This window comes from Mobula hypostoma, chromosome 17 (genome assembly GCF_963921235.1).
Source record: "Mobula hypostoma chromosome 17, sMobHyp1.1, whole genome shotgun sequence".
Lineage (NCBI taxonomy): Eukaryota > Metazoa > Chordata > Chondrichthyes > Myliobatiformes > Myliobatidae > Mobula > Mobula hypostoma.
This window is the reverse complement of record NC_086113.1, coordinates 61,640,545-61,658,516: the sequence shown is the minus strand read 5'-3', so window position 1 is coordinate 61,658,516 and position 17,972 is coordinate 61,640,545. Positions and strand designations below refer to the sequence as shown.

Here is a 17,972-nt window from a genome sequence, read left to right as displayed (position 1 = left end):
ATTCTGTATAATTATTTAAAGTTTTCCATTCTTCTCATTTTGTAAACCTCCCCCCTTCCTGGTCCTATATTACCATTCATTCCATCTTTGTGGCTGCTGCTTGCTTCCCTTTGAAACCTCATGTCATCACCCACCAAAAATATCCATTCCCAATTCCTCTGTCTTGTCCATTTTTCCTTCAATATCCTTGAATGTGCTGCTCCCCCATTGCACCCCCAAGTTCATACCTTTTTCCTTCAACTAAGCTCCTGCTCCTTTATCAAAGACACCTTTACCATGGTCACAAATTACATCCTGTACAATGCGATATATTGTGACCATTGTAAACATTCCAGGATAGAATTCCCAGGCTGCAAACCAGCCTGTTCGGGCTACCCCTACCTATGTTCTTTAGCCAAGCTGACCTCCGATGGTTCTCTTTGTTGTCCTGGATGATTCCCTCCGACGTTCCTCAAATACCTTTTCTTGATTGTCATCTATTCTTCAATTAAATGCTCAGTGAGGTCCAGAAACACATTTTGTTCTACTGGCATAAGGATGGCATTCAGCTCAATTGTACTGGCAGCATTCTTGTCTGCCGCAATCTCATTGTATATGAACAGATGCTTCCAGCAAATAGACAGGAAAAGTTATTCTGAAGCCTGCCACAACCTCCCTTCTTTGATATTAGTTACAACTTGATCCATGGCAAAGACTTAATATCAGAGCTCTTGCAGCCTTGTCACTTTATCAGTCCTGGGATAAGTTTCCAATAAAGATTCATCCCTTCCTCTGAAATATCCCATCTCCATCTCTCCACCACATTCATATCACCTCCCAAATTCAGATATTCTGCTGAGAGGCATGAACCAAACAGCAATTGTATTTGCTAGACAAGGAGTAGTTTTAATAAACCCAAGAGGTTCAGTAGATGCTGGAATTCCAGAGCAGGAACTCACAAATGCTGGGAGGAACCAGGTAGCATCTTCAGAGGTTTTAATTGGGTTTGAGAATGAGTCACTCCTAAAAAGGCCAGGCTGAGGTTCTGGTCTTTTTCTATTGAACAATATTTACCAATATCAGTCTCAGATGATCCTGCTGCTGAGAACCTCACTCGTGTTTGCTACTTTTAGATTTAGCTATTAGTGTTTTGCTGACTGACCTTCCCCTACCATTCAGACCTCTGCAGCCCATATCCCAAAGAATGAAGTCCATTTTCATCCTTAACCCCAGGACTCAGTGACGTATATTAGCTCCAGACCTACTGATGCCGCAAATTTTATCAGTTTCAGCCTCATTTTCAATTCCTTCCATGACCTCTGCTTCTTCCACATCTGGAACCTCCTTCAATCTTAAAACACACACAGGTTTCTGCAATCTTCCAGTTGCAGCTTTTTGTACATCGGAGTTATGCACTCTAGAATTCCTCCAACCCATCCCTGAGCTCCTCTACATTCCTGCACTTTCAGCATTTCCTGTTTTCCAATTTGATCCTTTTTGAATACAGTACTATATGGCTTGGTGTCAAATTTTATTCGATATTTGGGATGTTTCATTACACTGAAATTATGTAGTAAATGGAAACCATAGAAATGCTGTGGGCATTTTAATTTTTCATAAACTTACAATTCAGATTGATGTCTCCATAAGGTAGTGGAAGAAGTGGAGAATGCAAAGGATGGTGCGTGTATCGTAAGATCGGGTTCCTTTTGTAGATTTGTTCCACAACTTCAATATTCAAGCAGTTTTCCTAAAACACAGAATAGAGATAGAATTAAGTTCCTTTTTCCAGTTGCTCAAAAATCACATCAGGTAACTGATGCTACGGTCAACCACATGAGGCACTTAGCATCTTGGAGCCTTGTACTCAGGATGCAACAGCACTGTTGTATCCCTGTACTCCTGCCAGGTAGAGTTTCAGACATAGAATGTGGGACCACAAGGTGTTCCACTAGATGTTGAAATGTTTTGTTTGAAACAGGAAGAGCAATATTTACATTCCAAATTTGCTGATGATGAGGGATGAAGAGGAAGCATAAAGCTCTGTTTAGGTCTCATCCTAAATAGCACATTAAATTCTGGCCAGAATAACTCATAGCAATGAAAGCCACTGTTCAGCTGACTTGCTGCATATGTTTGGGATGAGTTTAAAAAGATGGGATATGGCAAAAATTAAAACCTATATAATCAGTGGCATTGTCCAGCAAGGATAAACTTGGTAGAACAGAATGCTTGTTCTGCATTTCCTCCTATTTCATAGAACATAAGAGAGTACACCACAGAAACAGTTCCCGATATCTGTGTCAAACATGATGCCAAATTAAACTAAACCCCTTTTGCCTAAACGTTGTCCATTTCCTGCATATATAAAAGCCTTTTAAAAGGTACCATCTGACTGCTTCCACCACAATCCCTGGCAGCCTGCTCCAGGCACCATTTCACTAAACCTGAAGCCATGAAAAAGTTAATGGAATAATTTGCAGTTCAAAATTTCAGTTAAATTTTCCACTATCAAGACCAAAAGAAAACCAAGAAGAGCCAAGAAAAGTCTTTCAAAAACTGAAGTTCCTGACAACAACTCATACACTAGATTATGTGGTTTTGGAATAAGTGGTACGAATCTACTTATAGAACACTTGGGTTTAAAATGTTTATGTACAGATGCACAGGCCAAATTTGTATTGCCTCAGAGACTTTCTTCTTCAAAAAGTGATCTACTTGGGGTCTCCAAGGTGATAAGTGTTTGCAGGACAGAGAAACAAATCACATTGACTAGAGGGGCAAGAGCCACACAGTGCGGTGGGTTAGCCAGTGGGATAATTGAATAAATTCTGGACAGACACAGCGGTTTGGAAGTCTGCCTGCACAAAAGTCAGCAGACAATTAAATCATGGGTCAAGTAAGACCTCTGCTGGGATGGTAAAGCTGAACAGGCTGGAGGGACTGAACCACCACTTTTGCTCCAATTTATGTGGCTGTACCACAAGCAGAAAAATTCCACAGCTCAATCCTTAAATTACTGCTTGGTCGATCTGGGCTGTGGCAGTAAAACTAACTCAAGCATCGATGGGGCTCTTCTTACTGATCACTATTGACTGAACATTCTGGGAAATGTCCACCTGTGCAATTGGCCTGGCAATCCGAATCAGCGTGATTGGCCCGTCCAACAACCACACTGGTACCGTTGCTGTCCACACTGCATCCCTCTGCTGTGGACCAAAAAAACCCATGTTCACCTACTGAAACAGCTCGGAGACCACTGCTCTCTGTTACCCAAGATCAGCAGGAGGGTGACACTTTCACCCCTGCACTCTGGGTTTGGAGTGGGCTATGGAGGTAACCAGGGTGGCCGAGAGCCTGCGGAGTTGGATCATCCATGTGCAACACCATTAACTGATTTGAAAATGCCTCACTGGCCCTCATTTTAGCAGACATGGCCAATGGGAACAATTAAGGAATTGTACTCAATGGTTTTAATCACACGCAGTAATGACATTCAGTGCCATAACTCAAGATTGGACAGGTCAAAACTTAAGTGGTGCTACCGCTGTATATATTATACAATATTTATCACACCTGCTTTAACATTAAGGAGCAAGCTGTTTCATTAAGATACAATTCAATTCATTGATGCTTCAGACATTTTCTTACCTTGATATCCTGAATAAGTTGCTGCGTGGGTGTGTCGATAGGTGGTTTAGTGTCAATAACATTCTGGATTGCATTTGTCCACCTGGTTACCTCATTCAACAGCTTTGAGTAAAGACGGTAGCAATGCTTACGGCCATATATCGTAGTGCTCCAGTAACCTTGCAATTCACAACCAAATGTGTTATTAACAGAGAAAGTACAACAAAGGCAAAAAGTAAAACTGTTTGAAATTTTATAAAAATTAAAGGTGACCCCCATGTTATGACCTTCGAGTTATGGAAAATCAATTTTTTTTTTTTAAACAGAATTCACAACTCGTCACCTCCAAAAATTTAAGATAAAGAATTAAACTTGCTTTTACAGAATAGATGTGAAAAAAGTAAATAAATACACAATTTGTTTTCAGCTCACACTTCGTGATGCATGCACAGATTTTGTGTCACCGAAAATTGTGATATTTGGAAATTGGAGCTCAACACCTCCACCCACTTGACCCCATGTACAAGGGGCAGCCTGTACATGGTAACAATTCACATTGGGATTGGCCTATGCTTTATAGCTGGATAACCAAACAAGCTTGATCCTGAAGTGATAAAATTTACATGATATGGATTATGAACTTCAGCACAGCAAGCTATCAAGCTGTTGATGTTGTGGGCCTGATCTGGTATCCTGGTGCATAGTGTGGGCAAAACCTATTTCGGTACACTGGATTAAAAAAGGTATTAACAAGCAGAACCCAAGTAATACTGAGACACAGAAGGAATTTGAACTCAACTGATGATTGAGTTTTTTTTATCCTATCACTTTTCATTCTGCTTTGGAATGAATGGAGATTCACAGTGTGAAGCTGATGTTCTAATCCAGGGGTCCCCAACCTTTATCGCACCACGGACCGGTTTAATATCGACAATATTCTTGCGGACCGGCTGACCCGGGGGGGGGGGGTGGGGGGTGTTCAAGTAGGGTTAAACTCACCTCAACATGTCTTTTACAGTTAGGGTTGCCAACTTTCTCACTCCCAAATAAGGGACAAAAGTAGCAGTCAAATCCTGACAAAGGGTCCCGGCCCAGAACGTCGACTGTACCTCTTCCTATAGATGCTGCCTGCCCTGCTGCATTCACCAACATTTTGACTACCATGACCATGAAGCCTTGTGCAGGCACCTGTGTGCACATGCGTGACGTGCACGTGATGTGCGCATGCGCGTACCTGCCGATTTTTTCTCCACAAATTTGTTTTGGCTTAATCTTCCCGACTACACTGTACATACATTATTTCTACTTTATATAGGCTGTTTATTTATCATATCATTAATGCTTTTACTATATGTTAGAGTTATTTTAGGTTTTATGTGTTACTTGGTATGATTTAGTAGGTTATTTTTTTGGGTCTGAGAACACTCAAAATTTTTTCCCCATATAAATTAATGGCAATTGCTTCTTCACTTTATGCCATTTTGGCACAAAAGGTTTCATAGGAACACTCTACCTTAGCAGGGGAAATACGGGACAAGGGCAGTCCCGTATGGGACAAACAAATTTAGCTCAATATACGGGATGTCCTGGCAAATACAGGACAGCTGGCAACCCTATGTTCCAGTTCAAAAGTGCGTGACAGGTGCAGCTGACTCATATCGTTTCCTCGCAGCCTGGTAGCACATGCTTTGCTGCCAGGTTTGGTTGAGGACCACTGTTCTAATCGCACCAGCCTCCTGAGATATGAACAGGATTACAAAACATCTCTACTTGAACTACTGCTGTGCTTATGGTGATCACGTTTCGGGATGCAATCATTCTGTTATCGTTATCTACTGATCTTATAAACATACCTATACATATAGCTTAAGGTGTTGCAACCCACATCACATGGATTTGACTGGATCCGCTGAAACGCCAGTATTAAAATTATAGTCACATAAGGACCTGGGACCTACCAGTTTCTTTAAAAAACCTCTCATCAGGCTGCACAACCGAGCAGAGACTGTTCAGAACCAGGGTCCCCAGCTTGGTCATGTTCTTCTCACAGCTCTTGTAGTAGTCCAGTGAATTATAGGTCAGCACAAACCAACGCTTCTTCAGCTTCAGAGTGTTGCCCTTCCCACCATTCTTCACTTCTTTATGTAGCCACCCTTCCAAAGTGCAGAAAGACAATGATAGATTTTCACCTTGCAAAAACTCAGCGTAGCAGCAGCAAAACCAATCCAAAAACAATACAATTGCCGCTAGCCTGCGACCCTATGGGGTTGCTGTACTTGCGTGACATGCCCTCAGCTCCAATGAAATGATTGTTCCAGAGTCGAATCTTTTATTCAATCCTTTATTCGCAATTAGCAAACATACAATTAAGTGTTACCTCAGCAGTCAGTGAAAGATACAACTTTCGCCAGCCCCAAGCTACAAACTGCCCCAAAATAAGCAAGAGTACATAACTTATTCCCTTTGCTTTTACTATGCTCCCACTCATGAGACTAGTTACCATAATAATCATAAATCTGCAATACAGAATACAAAGCAGATAGAGAACAGATACGAGTCCTACAGTCGGTGGTGATTGATAATGAAGACAGGCCCTTCAACCTGGCCAGTCCATCACGCACAATTTACGCTAATCACATACAAGTCTCATTTTTGTGTCTCGACAACCCTATTTGCTACCTTCAGATTCTACAGCTCATCCACCCTGTGGTCAATTAACTATCATTAACAATCTACAAACCATCAACAGTGGTAAACTCCAGGGACCATAATTAGCTTCAAAAACTGGAAGTATATCACAAAATAGTAGTCTAACATTGTGAACTCATTACAAACTAACCAATAAGAAACCATTCATTAATTGCTTGCAAATTAACTTTCTCCTTCAGCATTATATTTTGGTTCAGTGCAACAGATGAAAAGTATCTTATGTGATGCTTGAATTAAATGCCCCAAGTATGGTTAATGGAAGGAGTAGCTCTTTTACAATATAGGTGATATATCTTTCAGCCAAAAGGCAGTGCAAGTTTTAAGGCTTTTTTAAAAAAAATCATTGCTGCTCTCTTTTTCTGAGATCAGGAGTGACCAACTTCCACTCGGTTCTGAGAGTTCTCATGTGACTAATGAGGCTAATGTGGGAAGTGCAGTCTCTTCCACAGATGTAGCAGGCTGTGCCTGATGGTGTGATGTGGCATCTGTCTTCTGACACTTTCATAGGGCCTCTGTCTGCTCCTGATACATAGTCTTGAAGTTCTCCACTTTGAATACTATGGACCAGAGATTGCTGATTATTGCCCTTCAAAGAGACTTTGAGCACATCTTTGCATTTTTCCTCTGTCTGCCTGCCGATATCTCCCACGACAGAATCTGAAATACAGCATCTCTCTCAGGGGTCTGGAGTCAGGCATATGAGGAACACGGCCAGCTCAAAGCAGTTCACTGAGTGCAGCTAGGACATTAGAACTGGGGTGTTGGCTTGAAGGGTGACACCATCATTGATATGCTTCTCCTTCCAGTGAATTGAGAGGAGTTTCTGGAGTTTGCATGGTGGTATCTTTCCAGTGCCTCGAGAAGCCTTGTGTTAGTAGGAAATATAATGTAGGGAAGGGAACACTTGGATTTCATAAACCATGTTTATCCTCCCCTCTACTTATTTATGGTCACATGTGACTAACTGAGGCAACTCAGCTGGTACGTAGCCATGTTGATAAATCTCCAGGGCCCAAAAGAATCTATCCCAGGCTACAATAAGCAAAAGTGGAGAAAGCTGTGGCCTTGAATGAAAGTTGTGGATCTTCGTTAGCCATGGGTGAGGTGCTAAAACACTGGATGATAGCTAATGTCGTTCCTTTATTTAAGGCATCAGGGATAAGCCATGTGATTACAGGTTGACAGACCTTATGTCAGTTGTATGGATGTTGTTGAAGAAAAGCATATGGGAGAGGATTTGAGTATATGTGGAAGGGCAGGGGCTGATCGGGTAGAGTCCTGTTTTGCTGAGAAGACAGGACTCTAACTGAATAACTGTAATTGAACAATAATTAAACTAATGACTATAATTGAACAATGGCACTCTCAACTCCAGACAACAACATTCTGCCTTAAACCTTCTGAGATGTGATATCTTTCCAGCATTCTGGGAACTCAAAAACTTCTATAGTTGTACTGTGGAGAGCATTCTGTCAGGCTGCATCAGTGTCTGGTATGGAGGGACTACTGCACAGGACCGAAAGAAGCTGCAGAAGGTTATAAATCTATTCAGCTCCATCTTGGGCACTAGCCTACAAAGTACCCAGGACATCTTTAGGTAGCAGTGTCTCAGAAAGGCAGCGTTCATTATTAAGGACCTCCAGCACCCAGGGCACGCCCTTTTCTCACTGTTACCATCAGGTAGGAGGTACAGAATCTGAAGGCACACACTCAGCGATTCAAGAAAAACTTCTTCCTCTTGGCCATCTGATTCCTAAATGGACATTGAATCTTTGGACATGACCTCACTTTAAAAAAAAATACAGTATTTCTGTTTTTGCATGTTTTTTAATCTATTCAATATACGTAATTGATTTACTTGTTTATTTATTATTATTACAGTTGGCCCTCCGTATCTGTGGGGCTTTGGTTTCAGGACCTCCCGCGCATACCAAATTCCGCAGATGCTCAAGTCCTGTATATAAAATGGCATAGTATTTGCACATCCTCCCGTATACTTTAAACCATCTCTAGATTACTTATAATATCTAACACAATGTAAATGCTATGTAAATAGTTGTTATATTGTACTGTTTAGGGAATAATGACAAGAAAATAAAGTCGGTACATGTTCAGTACAGACGCAACCATCGTAGCTCTTCTGGGAACGCTGACGCTGCCTCGGTATCAGCGGATGCCGATTCTCCGGTGATCCCCAAGTTCTTGAGGCTGTAGCGCTTTACATAGCCAGCCAGCCATCCCTTACTAGCCTTAAACTCCTTCCTCTCACTCACAACACAAGTAGCGAACGAACGAGACGTGAGACGAACAATGCTCAAACGAGTAATACTTTTAATCATCTCTAGATTACAGTACTTATACAATGGAAATGCTATGTAAATAGTTGTTACACTGTATTGTTTAGGGAATAAGGACACTTTGGAGGAGGCTCAATAATACTCATGCCAGGATCTGTGCTCAAACAACGAGTGCTGGAGAGAGAACTTCCTTTTCTTTTTCGATCCCGATCTGCGGTTGGTTGAATCCGTGGATGCGGAACCCACGGATACGGAGGACCGGCTGTATTTTTTTTTCTCTCTGCTAGATTATATAATGCATTGAACTGCTGCAGCTAAGTTAGCAAATTTCACGTCACATGCCAGTGATAATAAACCTGATTCTGATTCTGAACTGTTAGTACCTACTCCTGTCTTGATTTGCTGAGGCCTCTGTTATCAATGGAGTGTCAGAGGATGAGAGGTGTACAAGTTGATGAGAGGCATCGATCGTGTGGATAGTCAGAGGCTTTTTCCCAGGGCTGAAATAGCTAACACAAGAGGGCACAGTTGTAAGGTGCTTGGAAGTACGTACAGAGGGGATGTCAGGGGTAAGTTGTTTTTTTTTTACACAGAGATTGATGAGTGTGTGGAATGGGCTGCTGGCGAGGGTGGTAGAAGTGGATATGATAGGGTCTTTTAAGAGACTCCTGTATAGGTACATGGAGCTTAGTAAAATAGAGGGCTATGGGTAACCTGAGGTAATTTCTAGAGTAAGTACAGGTTTGGCACAGCATTGTAGGCCAAAGGGCCTGTATTGTGCTGTAGGTTTTCTGTGTTTATATATGATCCAACATGGCTTTTGGGACTTAGCTCAAAAAGTGATTTACCATGTTTTGTGAAGATCCACCAAATCATCTTGTATTCTCTCTTCAACTATAGGCCAATTTAATACTGCACTATTTCGTATTCTAATGCTATCCCAATCTTCTGGGAACATTATCTCTCCTTCCCTATGCTGCATCCTGATTCCCATTCCCCTGGCAAAGCTCTTACTGACTGTAAAATTGTGACAGCAGCATAATGCAGATGTTGAACATTCCCAGAAAACATGGGTGATGGGCGCTGAACCCCATTAACAGGGAGAATTAGGCACAGCAAAAAAGGAAATCAGGTTTGACCAGATTGACAACAGTAAGTACTCTGTACTATTACCTGTCCATCCACCTTCTTACCTCTGACAATGAACTCCTGTCCCTCTACTCTGGTGTCTCCCTTCACTCTCTGCAGTAAGGTTATCCAATGATGCATCTCCTCTGGTGTATCTGCATTACAGTGCAAGATGCGGTTTGCTGTGATAATCACAAATGAGTTGGGTCTACAAACACAAAAGATGTATGAATTATGCATGAGGTGAATGGACAATATACCCAATTAAAACAACACAACGGGCTAGCAGATATAAATACATTGATAAAACACTGGAGGAACTCAGCAGCTCAGGCATCATCTGGGAAATGAATAAACAGTCAACATTTCGGGCCAAGGCCCTTCATGACAACTGGAAAGGAAGGGGGAAGGTGTCAGAATAGAAAGGTGAGGGGGTAGGGAACGAGGACAAGCTGGATGGTGATAGGTGAAGACAGGTGGGGAGGGGTAAGGGGGATGAAGTAAGAAGCTGGAAGGTGATAGGAGGAAAAGGCAAATGATTAGAAAAGGAATCTGATGGGAGAGGAGTGTGGACCATGGGAAGGAGGAGGGGCACCAGGGGGAGTTGATAGGCAGGTGAGGAAAATAGGTTAGAGTATGGAATTGAAGAAGTGAGAGTGGAAAAAAATACCAGAAAATGCAGAAATTGATGTTCATGCCATCAAGTTGGAGGCTACCTAGATGGAACACGAAGTGTTGCTCCTCCACCCTGAGAGTGGCCTCATTGTGGCAGAGGAGGGAGCCTTGCACCTACATTTACCTTGAGTCTCACCAGTGTAGACGAGGTTGTATTGGGAGCACCAGATATAGCAGACAACACTAAAAGATTTGCAGGTAAAGAGTTGGCTCACCTAGGAGGACTGAATGAAGGTGAGGGAGGAGGTGAATGGGCGGGCCTAGCATTTCTGTCGTTTGCAGGGATACATGCCAGATGGGAGATTAGTGGTGAAGGATGTATGGAGGAAGTGCACACACACATATACCTGTAGGTGGCAGAAATGCTACAGCCCTCCTTCTCCCTCACCTCCTCACCTCCATTCAGTCCTTCCAGACGAGGCAACACTTCCCCCGTTAGTCTGTTGGGATCATCTACTGTATCCGGTGTTTCCAATGTGGACTCCTCTGCATTGCTGAGACCAGACATAAATTGGGGACCGTTTTTGTGGAGGACCTCCACTTCATCTGCCAAGTGTTTTTTTCCTGCCATCAGGCATTTTAATTCCTATCCCCATTCCCATTCTGACATGCCTATGGCCCCCTCTTCTGTCATGATGAGGCCCCTCTCAGGGCTGAGGAGCAACACTTCATATTCCTTCTGGGTAACCTCCAAAACTGATGTCATAAATATCAGTTTCTGTTCCCAATAATTTATTTTTCTTTCCTTCACTCCTCTACATTTCCCCACTCTGGCTTCCTACCTCTTCTCACCTGCCTATCACCTCATCATGGTTATCCTCCTCCTTCCCTTTCTTCCCGTGGTCCATCCTCCTCCTCCTCCTATCAGATTCCTCCTTCTCCAGCCCCTTGCCTTTTCCACCCATCATCTCCCTATTCCACCCACACGGCTTCACTTTTCACCTTCCAGCTTATCCTCCTTCTCCTCCTCCCACCTTCTTATTCTACCATCTTACCCCTTCCTTTCCAGTCCTGATGAAAAGGTTCAGCCAAAACTTCAACTGTTTATTTGTTTCCAAAGATGCTGCCTGATCTGCTGAGTTCCTCCAGCATTTTGTGTGTGTGTTGCTCTGGATTTCCAGTACCTACAAAATCTCTTGGGTTTATAATTCATTCATTTTGCTGTTTCATTGATTTAACTCTTTCCCTCTTCTGTTTAATGTTATTTTTCAATTTGGAAACCATGCTTCTGAAAAAGACCATGATGAAGAAATCTGGGTATTTAATATGTTTGTGTGTATGTGCAGCTGTAAGAAAAAGTTTGTGAACCCTTTGCGATTATCTGGTTTTCTGCATTAAGTAATCATAAAATGTGATCTGATCTTCATCTAAGTTACAATAATAGACAAACAAAATCTACCTAAACTAATAACACACAAACAATTGTACTTTCCACGTCTTTATTAAACACGTTGTTTAATCATTCACAGTCCAGGCTGGAAAAAGTGTGTAAACCCTTGTATTTAATAACTGGTAAAACCTCCTTCAGCAGCAATAACCTCCACCAAATGTTTCCTGTAGCTGCTGAACGGCACAATGGTGAGGAGAAATCTTAGGTCATTCCTCCATACAAAACTGTTTCAGTTCATCAATACTTCTGGGATATCTTGCATGAACAGCTCTATGCTATAGCATCTCAGTTTTGGCCTGGACTCAAACTTGGCCATTCCAAAACACAAATTTTCTTCTTTTTAAACCATTGTTTTTGATTTACTCTTGTCTTTCGGATCATTCTCTTCTAACATCATCTAACTTCTATTAAGCTTCAGTTGACGGACTGCTACCTTGACATTCTCCTGTAAAATGTCTTGATACAATCTTGAATTCATTGCTCCCTCAATGATTACAAGCTGACCTGGCTCCGGGGTAGCAAAACAGTCCCACCAGTTCTTTCCACCATGCTTCACAGTTGGGATGAGGTTTTGGTGTTGGTGTGCAGTGTCCTTTTTTCTCTAAACATAGCACTATACATTTCTGTCAAGAAATTCAACTTTGTCTGAGAAATGTTGTGGAATATCCAGCCAGTCTTTTGCTGAGAAACGCAGCAATGATGTTTTTTGGAGAGCACTGGTGTTCTTCCGTGAACACCATTGTTGTTCAGTGTTTTTCATATAGTGGACAGAAACAGAGACTTCAGCAAGTTCTAGAGATTTCTGCGGCCTTTTGCTGTTAACCTTGGGTTCTTTTTCACCTCCTTCAGCAATGCAGGTTATAGCCTTGGTGCGATCTTTGCAGGATGCCCAGTCCTAGGGAGATTAGCAACAGTACTGAACTTCTTCAATTTGTAGACAATTTCTTTTACTGTGGACTGATGAACAGTCAGCTCTTTAGAAATGCTTTTGTAGCCTTTTCCGGCTTCATGCATATCTACAATTCTTCTTCCTAGGTCGGCTGAAAGTTGTTTCGATTGAGGCGCGGTGCACGTAAACAGATCTTTCTTGAGAAGAGCAGGCTGTGTCAGTAACTTTGAGTTTGTGTGTCTTTTTTATAGGGCAGGGCACCTCTACAACCCACACCCCCAATCTCATCTCATTGATTGGAACACCTGACTCCAATAGCTTTTGTAGAAGACATTACCCCAGAGGTTCACATCCTTTTTTGAACCTAGACTGTGATTGTTTAAATGGTGTATTCAGTATTAATGAGAAGTAGTACAATTGTTTGTGTGTTATTAGTTTAGGCAGATTGTGTTTGTCTGTTACTGTGACTTAGATGAAGACCACATTTTATGAGTAATTAAGGCAGAAAACCAGGTAATTGCAAAGGGTTCACAAACATTTTCTTACAACTGTATGTGTATATTAATGTACATACATTCTAAATACAGCAAAGACACCAACGTTGAGCCAGCATTCATGAAATTTTACACATGTACAAGAATCTTTATGTATTTGTTAAAAATAGTGTAGTTGGTCTCCCCCGCATGGGGAATTATTAGACACAGTGCTGTAAGTTCAAAGTCTAATGGATCTCTGAAAATACATTGTTTGAAAAAACTCAAACACTACCTGTCAGGACTATCCGAAGCACAGACTGAATCAATGAGACCCACATCCAATGTGCCCTATAGAGACAGTAAGAGACAAATATTTTAAATTAAATGTTGACAAATTGATTCTGACTTTTCATACCGGTAAATTCAACTTTTTTTTAATAATTAATATCAAAAATCACTAAGCACAGGTTGCGTAACAGCTGTGTTATAGCTGTGGAAATACACCATTACAGAATTCAAAAATCATTACCCAAAAATCTGGGATACGGAATAAAAATTTTCATCAATTTATGTGAAAAAATTAAATCAACACAAATTTGTGTTTTTAACTTTCTTCATGCATGCACAGATAACATGGTTTTACAGTAACATATCAATTTCTTGGGACACATCTCTGTAATACAGCAGTTGCCTGTAATTATGTACATTACAGTCAAGACAGTTTTAGTTAAACTACTTGTCAATAACAATAATATTAAACACATTTAAATGCACTACTGTTGGTGTAGATGACTCATTATGAAACAATCTGTGACTTGTGCTTGGTTGCACTTGCAGATAACCATATAAACATATAACACTTACAGCACGGAAACAGGCCATCTTGGCCCTTCAAGTCCATGCCAAACTCTTACTCTCACCTAGTCCCACCAACCTGCACTCAGCCCATAACCCTCCATTCCTTTCCTGTCCATATATCTATCCAATTTAACTTTAAACAACAACATCGAACTTGCCTCAACCACTTCTGCAGGAAGCTCGTTCCACACAGCTACCACTCTCTGAGTAAAGAAGTTCCCCCTCATGTTACCCCTAAACTTTTGCCCTCTAACTCAACTCATGTCCTCTTGTTTGAGTCTCCCCACTCTCAATGGAAAAAGCCTATCCATGTCAACTCTATCAATCCCCCTCATAATCTTAAACACCTCTATCAAGTCCCTTCTCAACCTTCTACGCTCCAAAGAATAAAGTCCTAACTAGTTCAACCTTTCTTTGTAACTTAGGAGATGAAACCCAGGCAACATCTTAGTAAACCTCCTCTGTACTCTCTCAATTTTATTGACATCTTTCCTATAATTCGGTGAGCAGAACTGTACACAATACTCCAAATTTGGCCTTACCAACGCCTTATACAATTTCAACATTACATCCCAACTCCTATACTCAATGCTCTGATTAATAAAGGCCAGCATACCAAAAGCTTTCTTCACCATCCTATCCACATGAGATTCCACCTTCAGGGAACTATGCATCATTATTCCTAGATCCCTCTGTTCTACTGCGTTCTCCAATGCCCTACCATTTACCATGTATGTCCTATTTTGATTAGTCCTACCAAAATGTAGCACTTCACATTTTTCAGCATTAAACTCCATCTGCCATCTTTCAGCCCACTCTTCTAACTGGCCTAAATCTCTCTGCAAGCTTTGAAAACCTACTTCATTAGCCACGCCACCTATCTTCGTATCATCTGCATACTTACTCATCCAATTTACCACCCCATCATCCAGATCATTAATATATATGACAAACAACATTGGACCCAGTACAGATCCCTGAGGCACACCACTAGACACCGTCCTCCAATCTGACACTCAGTTATCCACCACTACTCTCTGGCGTCTCCCATCTAGCCATTGCTGAATCCATTTTACTACTTCGATATTAATGCCTAATGATTGAACCTTCCGTGCGGAACCTTGTCAAAGGCCTTACTGAAGTCCATATAGACAACATCCACCGCTTTACCCTTGTTAACTTTCTTAGTAACCTCATCAAAAAATTCAATAAGATTTGTCAAACATGACCTTCCACACACAAATAGCTAGACCCCTCTAAGCATCACAACACCTTTCCTATTCCTCAATTCCACCCAAATAGCCTCCCTAGACGAGTCCACTAATCTATCCTGCTAGAGCACCACTGTTATATTTTCTCTGACAAGCAATGCAACACCTCCCCCTCTTGCCCCTCCTATTCTACCACACCTGAAGCAACGAAATCCTGGAATATTTAGTTGCCAATCACACCCCTCCTGCAACCACGTTTCACTAATAGCTACAACATCATATTTCCAGGTATCAATCCATGCTCTAAGCTCATCCACCTTTCTTACAATGCTCCTCGCATTAAAATAGATGCATTTAAGAAACTCTCCACCTCCTACTCTCTGTTTATCCTTAACGGAGCAAACAACTTTATTATCTTCTCCTTCCTTGTCCCCTACATCTTCGGTCTGAGTGCTCCTGATCTCTGTCCCCTGCCTATCCTCCCTCACACACTGTCTACCTGCTTTCTCTATTTGTGAACTAACCTCCTCTCTCCTTGTCTCTTTAATTTGATTCCCACCCCCCAACCATTCTAGTTTAAAGTCACCTCAGTAGCCCTCACAAATCTCCCTGCCAGGATATTGGTCCCCTTAGGATTCAAGTGTAACCCGTCCTTTTTGTACAGGTCACACCTGCGCCAAAAGAGGTCCCAATGATCCAAAACTTGAATCCCTGTCCCCTGCTCCAATCCCTCAGCCACGCATTTATCCTCCACCTCATTGCATTCCTATTCTCACTGTCGCGTAGCACAGACAGTAATCCCGAGATTACTACCTTTGCGGTCCTTTTTCCCTTCCTAACTCCCTATATTCTCCTTTCAGGCCCTCTCCCCTTTTCCTACCTCTGTCATTGGTACCTATATGTAGAAAACCAAGTGGGAACACGAGTTGTGTGAAGAACTTAATGTGTCTGCAAAGGCAGCCTGTGTGACTGGGCAGGGTGGTAAACACCTAAAAATAGGATCAGTGGGTCATTTGGCTGCTGGAACCTGTTCCACCATTCATTTATGGTTGATACTGTCCCCCTTGGGTCTTCTTGACCGCAATGGGGATTTGAAGAGAAGGTGGAGGTTCTGTCATAAACTGATTGAATATGCATTAATTTTAATGGGTGGAATGATAATTTCTTGAGCTCTAACCTGAAGAGTTAATAACAGCTGGGAATAGGATCCCAGACTTTCTGTAAGAGCAACAAAAGGGTAGTACAAAACACAAAATTGCAGGAGGAGCTGAACAGGTCAGGCTGCATCTGTGGAGGGAAATGGAAGGCTGACATTTCAGGTTGAGAACTTTCAGCTGGACTCAGTCTCAACTCAAAACATTAATTGTCCATTCCTCAGCCACCCCTACCAGCCGCCTGACCTGCTGAGTTTCCTAGCAGTTTGGTTTTTGCTTCATATTCCACCACCTGCAGTCTCCTGCGTCTTCACGTTTTCCTACAGGGCAATGTGTAGAGTTCTGTGTCAATGTGTCAAGTCTACAATTCTCTTGAAAGTGTACATATAAATTTATTAAATCAGCTTTACAATCATGCAAAAATAAATAACCAAGAGAATCTTTATGTCATTGCAATATATAGTGAAAGCTGACATTTCACTCATAAAGTGATACTGGTTACTGATCCTTACAACACAAAGCCCAGTACAGAAGACATGCTGGTTGTCAACAGTAACTTACCACTGCATTATGTGGGTTGGCTTGCTCGTCATGCATCTCTCTAATCTCTTGCTCAGTTGATCCATGAACTTGGCTAAGGATACTAAACCATTGACTGCACCAAGAAAAGGGGGAAGAAACATTAACGAGGAGATCCCTCTCAATTCCCCCACACTCTGCCCAATTCCTGCTCCCTCAACTCTCCCGCTCTTTCCAATGGTGAAAATGTCCACCTATTAATCCAATGAAAAGAAAGTTGGATTTTATTTAAATCATTGAAAGGATGAAATTCTTTATTCTACTAGCTGGGGGAGGGGGAGGGAATGCAGGGTGAAGTGGGGAGTGGAGGAGAAAGTGCAGAGACAAAGTGAGGTGAGGGAATCAGAAATAGGGAACAGGGAAGAAACAATAAAGAAGAGAAAGTGAGGACTAAGTTGGGAGTAGGTGTAAAGCAAAAGCTAGAGGGTGTATAAAGGGAAAGAGTCGTTTGAAAGGAAGAAAATGAGGTCAGGATTGAGAAGGTGGGAAAGCAGAAAATGTTTGATCAAAGAAGATTGATGAGCAAGGACTGGAGGAGACTCACATGGACTAGAATAGACCTTTAAAGAGAAAGGAAAGGACAATAGGAAGTGAAGGGTAGAGAAGGATGGAGAGGGATGGAGAAGGCTGATGAAATGGGAGAATCCACAAAGGAGGGAGAGGAAAGGGTATTGCATTGGTTATAAAAGATTTGGATGTGGAAGTGTAAGGGTGGGTTAGTAAGTTTGCAAATGACATGAAGGTTGGATGTATTGTGGATAGTTTAGAAGGCTGTCATATGTTACAAAGGGACATTGACAGGATGCAGAACTGGGCTGAGAAGGGGCAGTTGGAGTTCAACCCAGAAAAGTATGAAGTAATTCACTTTGGAATGTCAAATTTGTAGGTGGAATACAGCAGTGTGGAGATGAACATAGGGATCTTGGGGTCCACAACCATAGGAGCCTCAAAGTTTCAGCACAAGTTGATAGGACTGTTAAGGCAGGATATAGTGCAT

The 17,972-nt window shown here is 41.9% G+C and overlaps 1 protein-coding gene across 1 annotated transcript in view; it reads right to left on the bottom strand.

The window, feature by feature from the left end:
- Positions 1-17,972, bottom strand: part of myo10 (myosin X) — a 296,284-nt gene that overhangs the window by 12,386 nt on the left and 265,926 nt on the right. Inside the window, exons 29-34 of the mRNA XM_063069990.1 lie at positions 16,958-17,051; positions 13,466-13,521; positions 9,809-9,951; positions 5,568-5,762; positions 3,631-3,788; positions 1,606-1,729 (exon numbers count right to left, since the gene is read on the bottom strand). Coding sequence (XP_062926060.1) covers positions 1,606-1,729; positions 3,631-3,788; positions 5,568-5,762; positions 9,809-9,951; positions 13,466-13,521; positions 16,958-17,051 — 770 coding nt within the window. The remainder of the gene's footprint in view (positions 1-1,605; positions 1,730-3,630; positions 3,789-5,567; positions 5,763-9,808; positions 9,952-13,465; positions 13,522-16,957; positions 17,052-17,972) is intronic.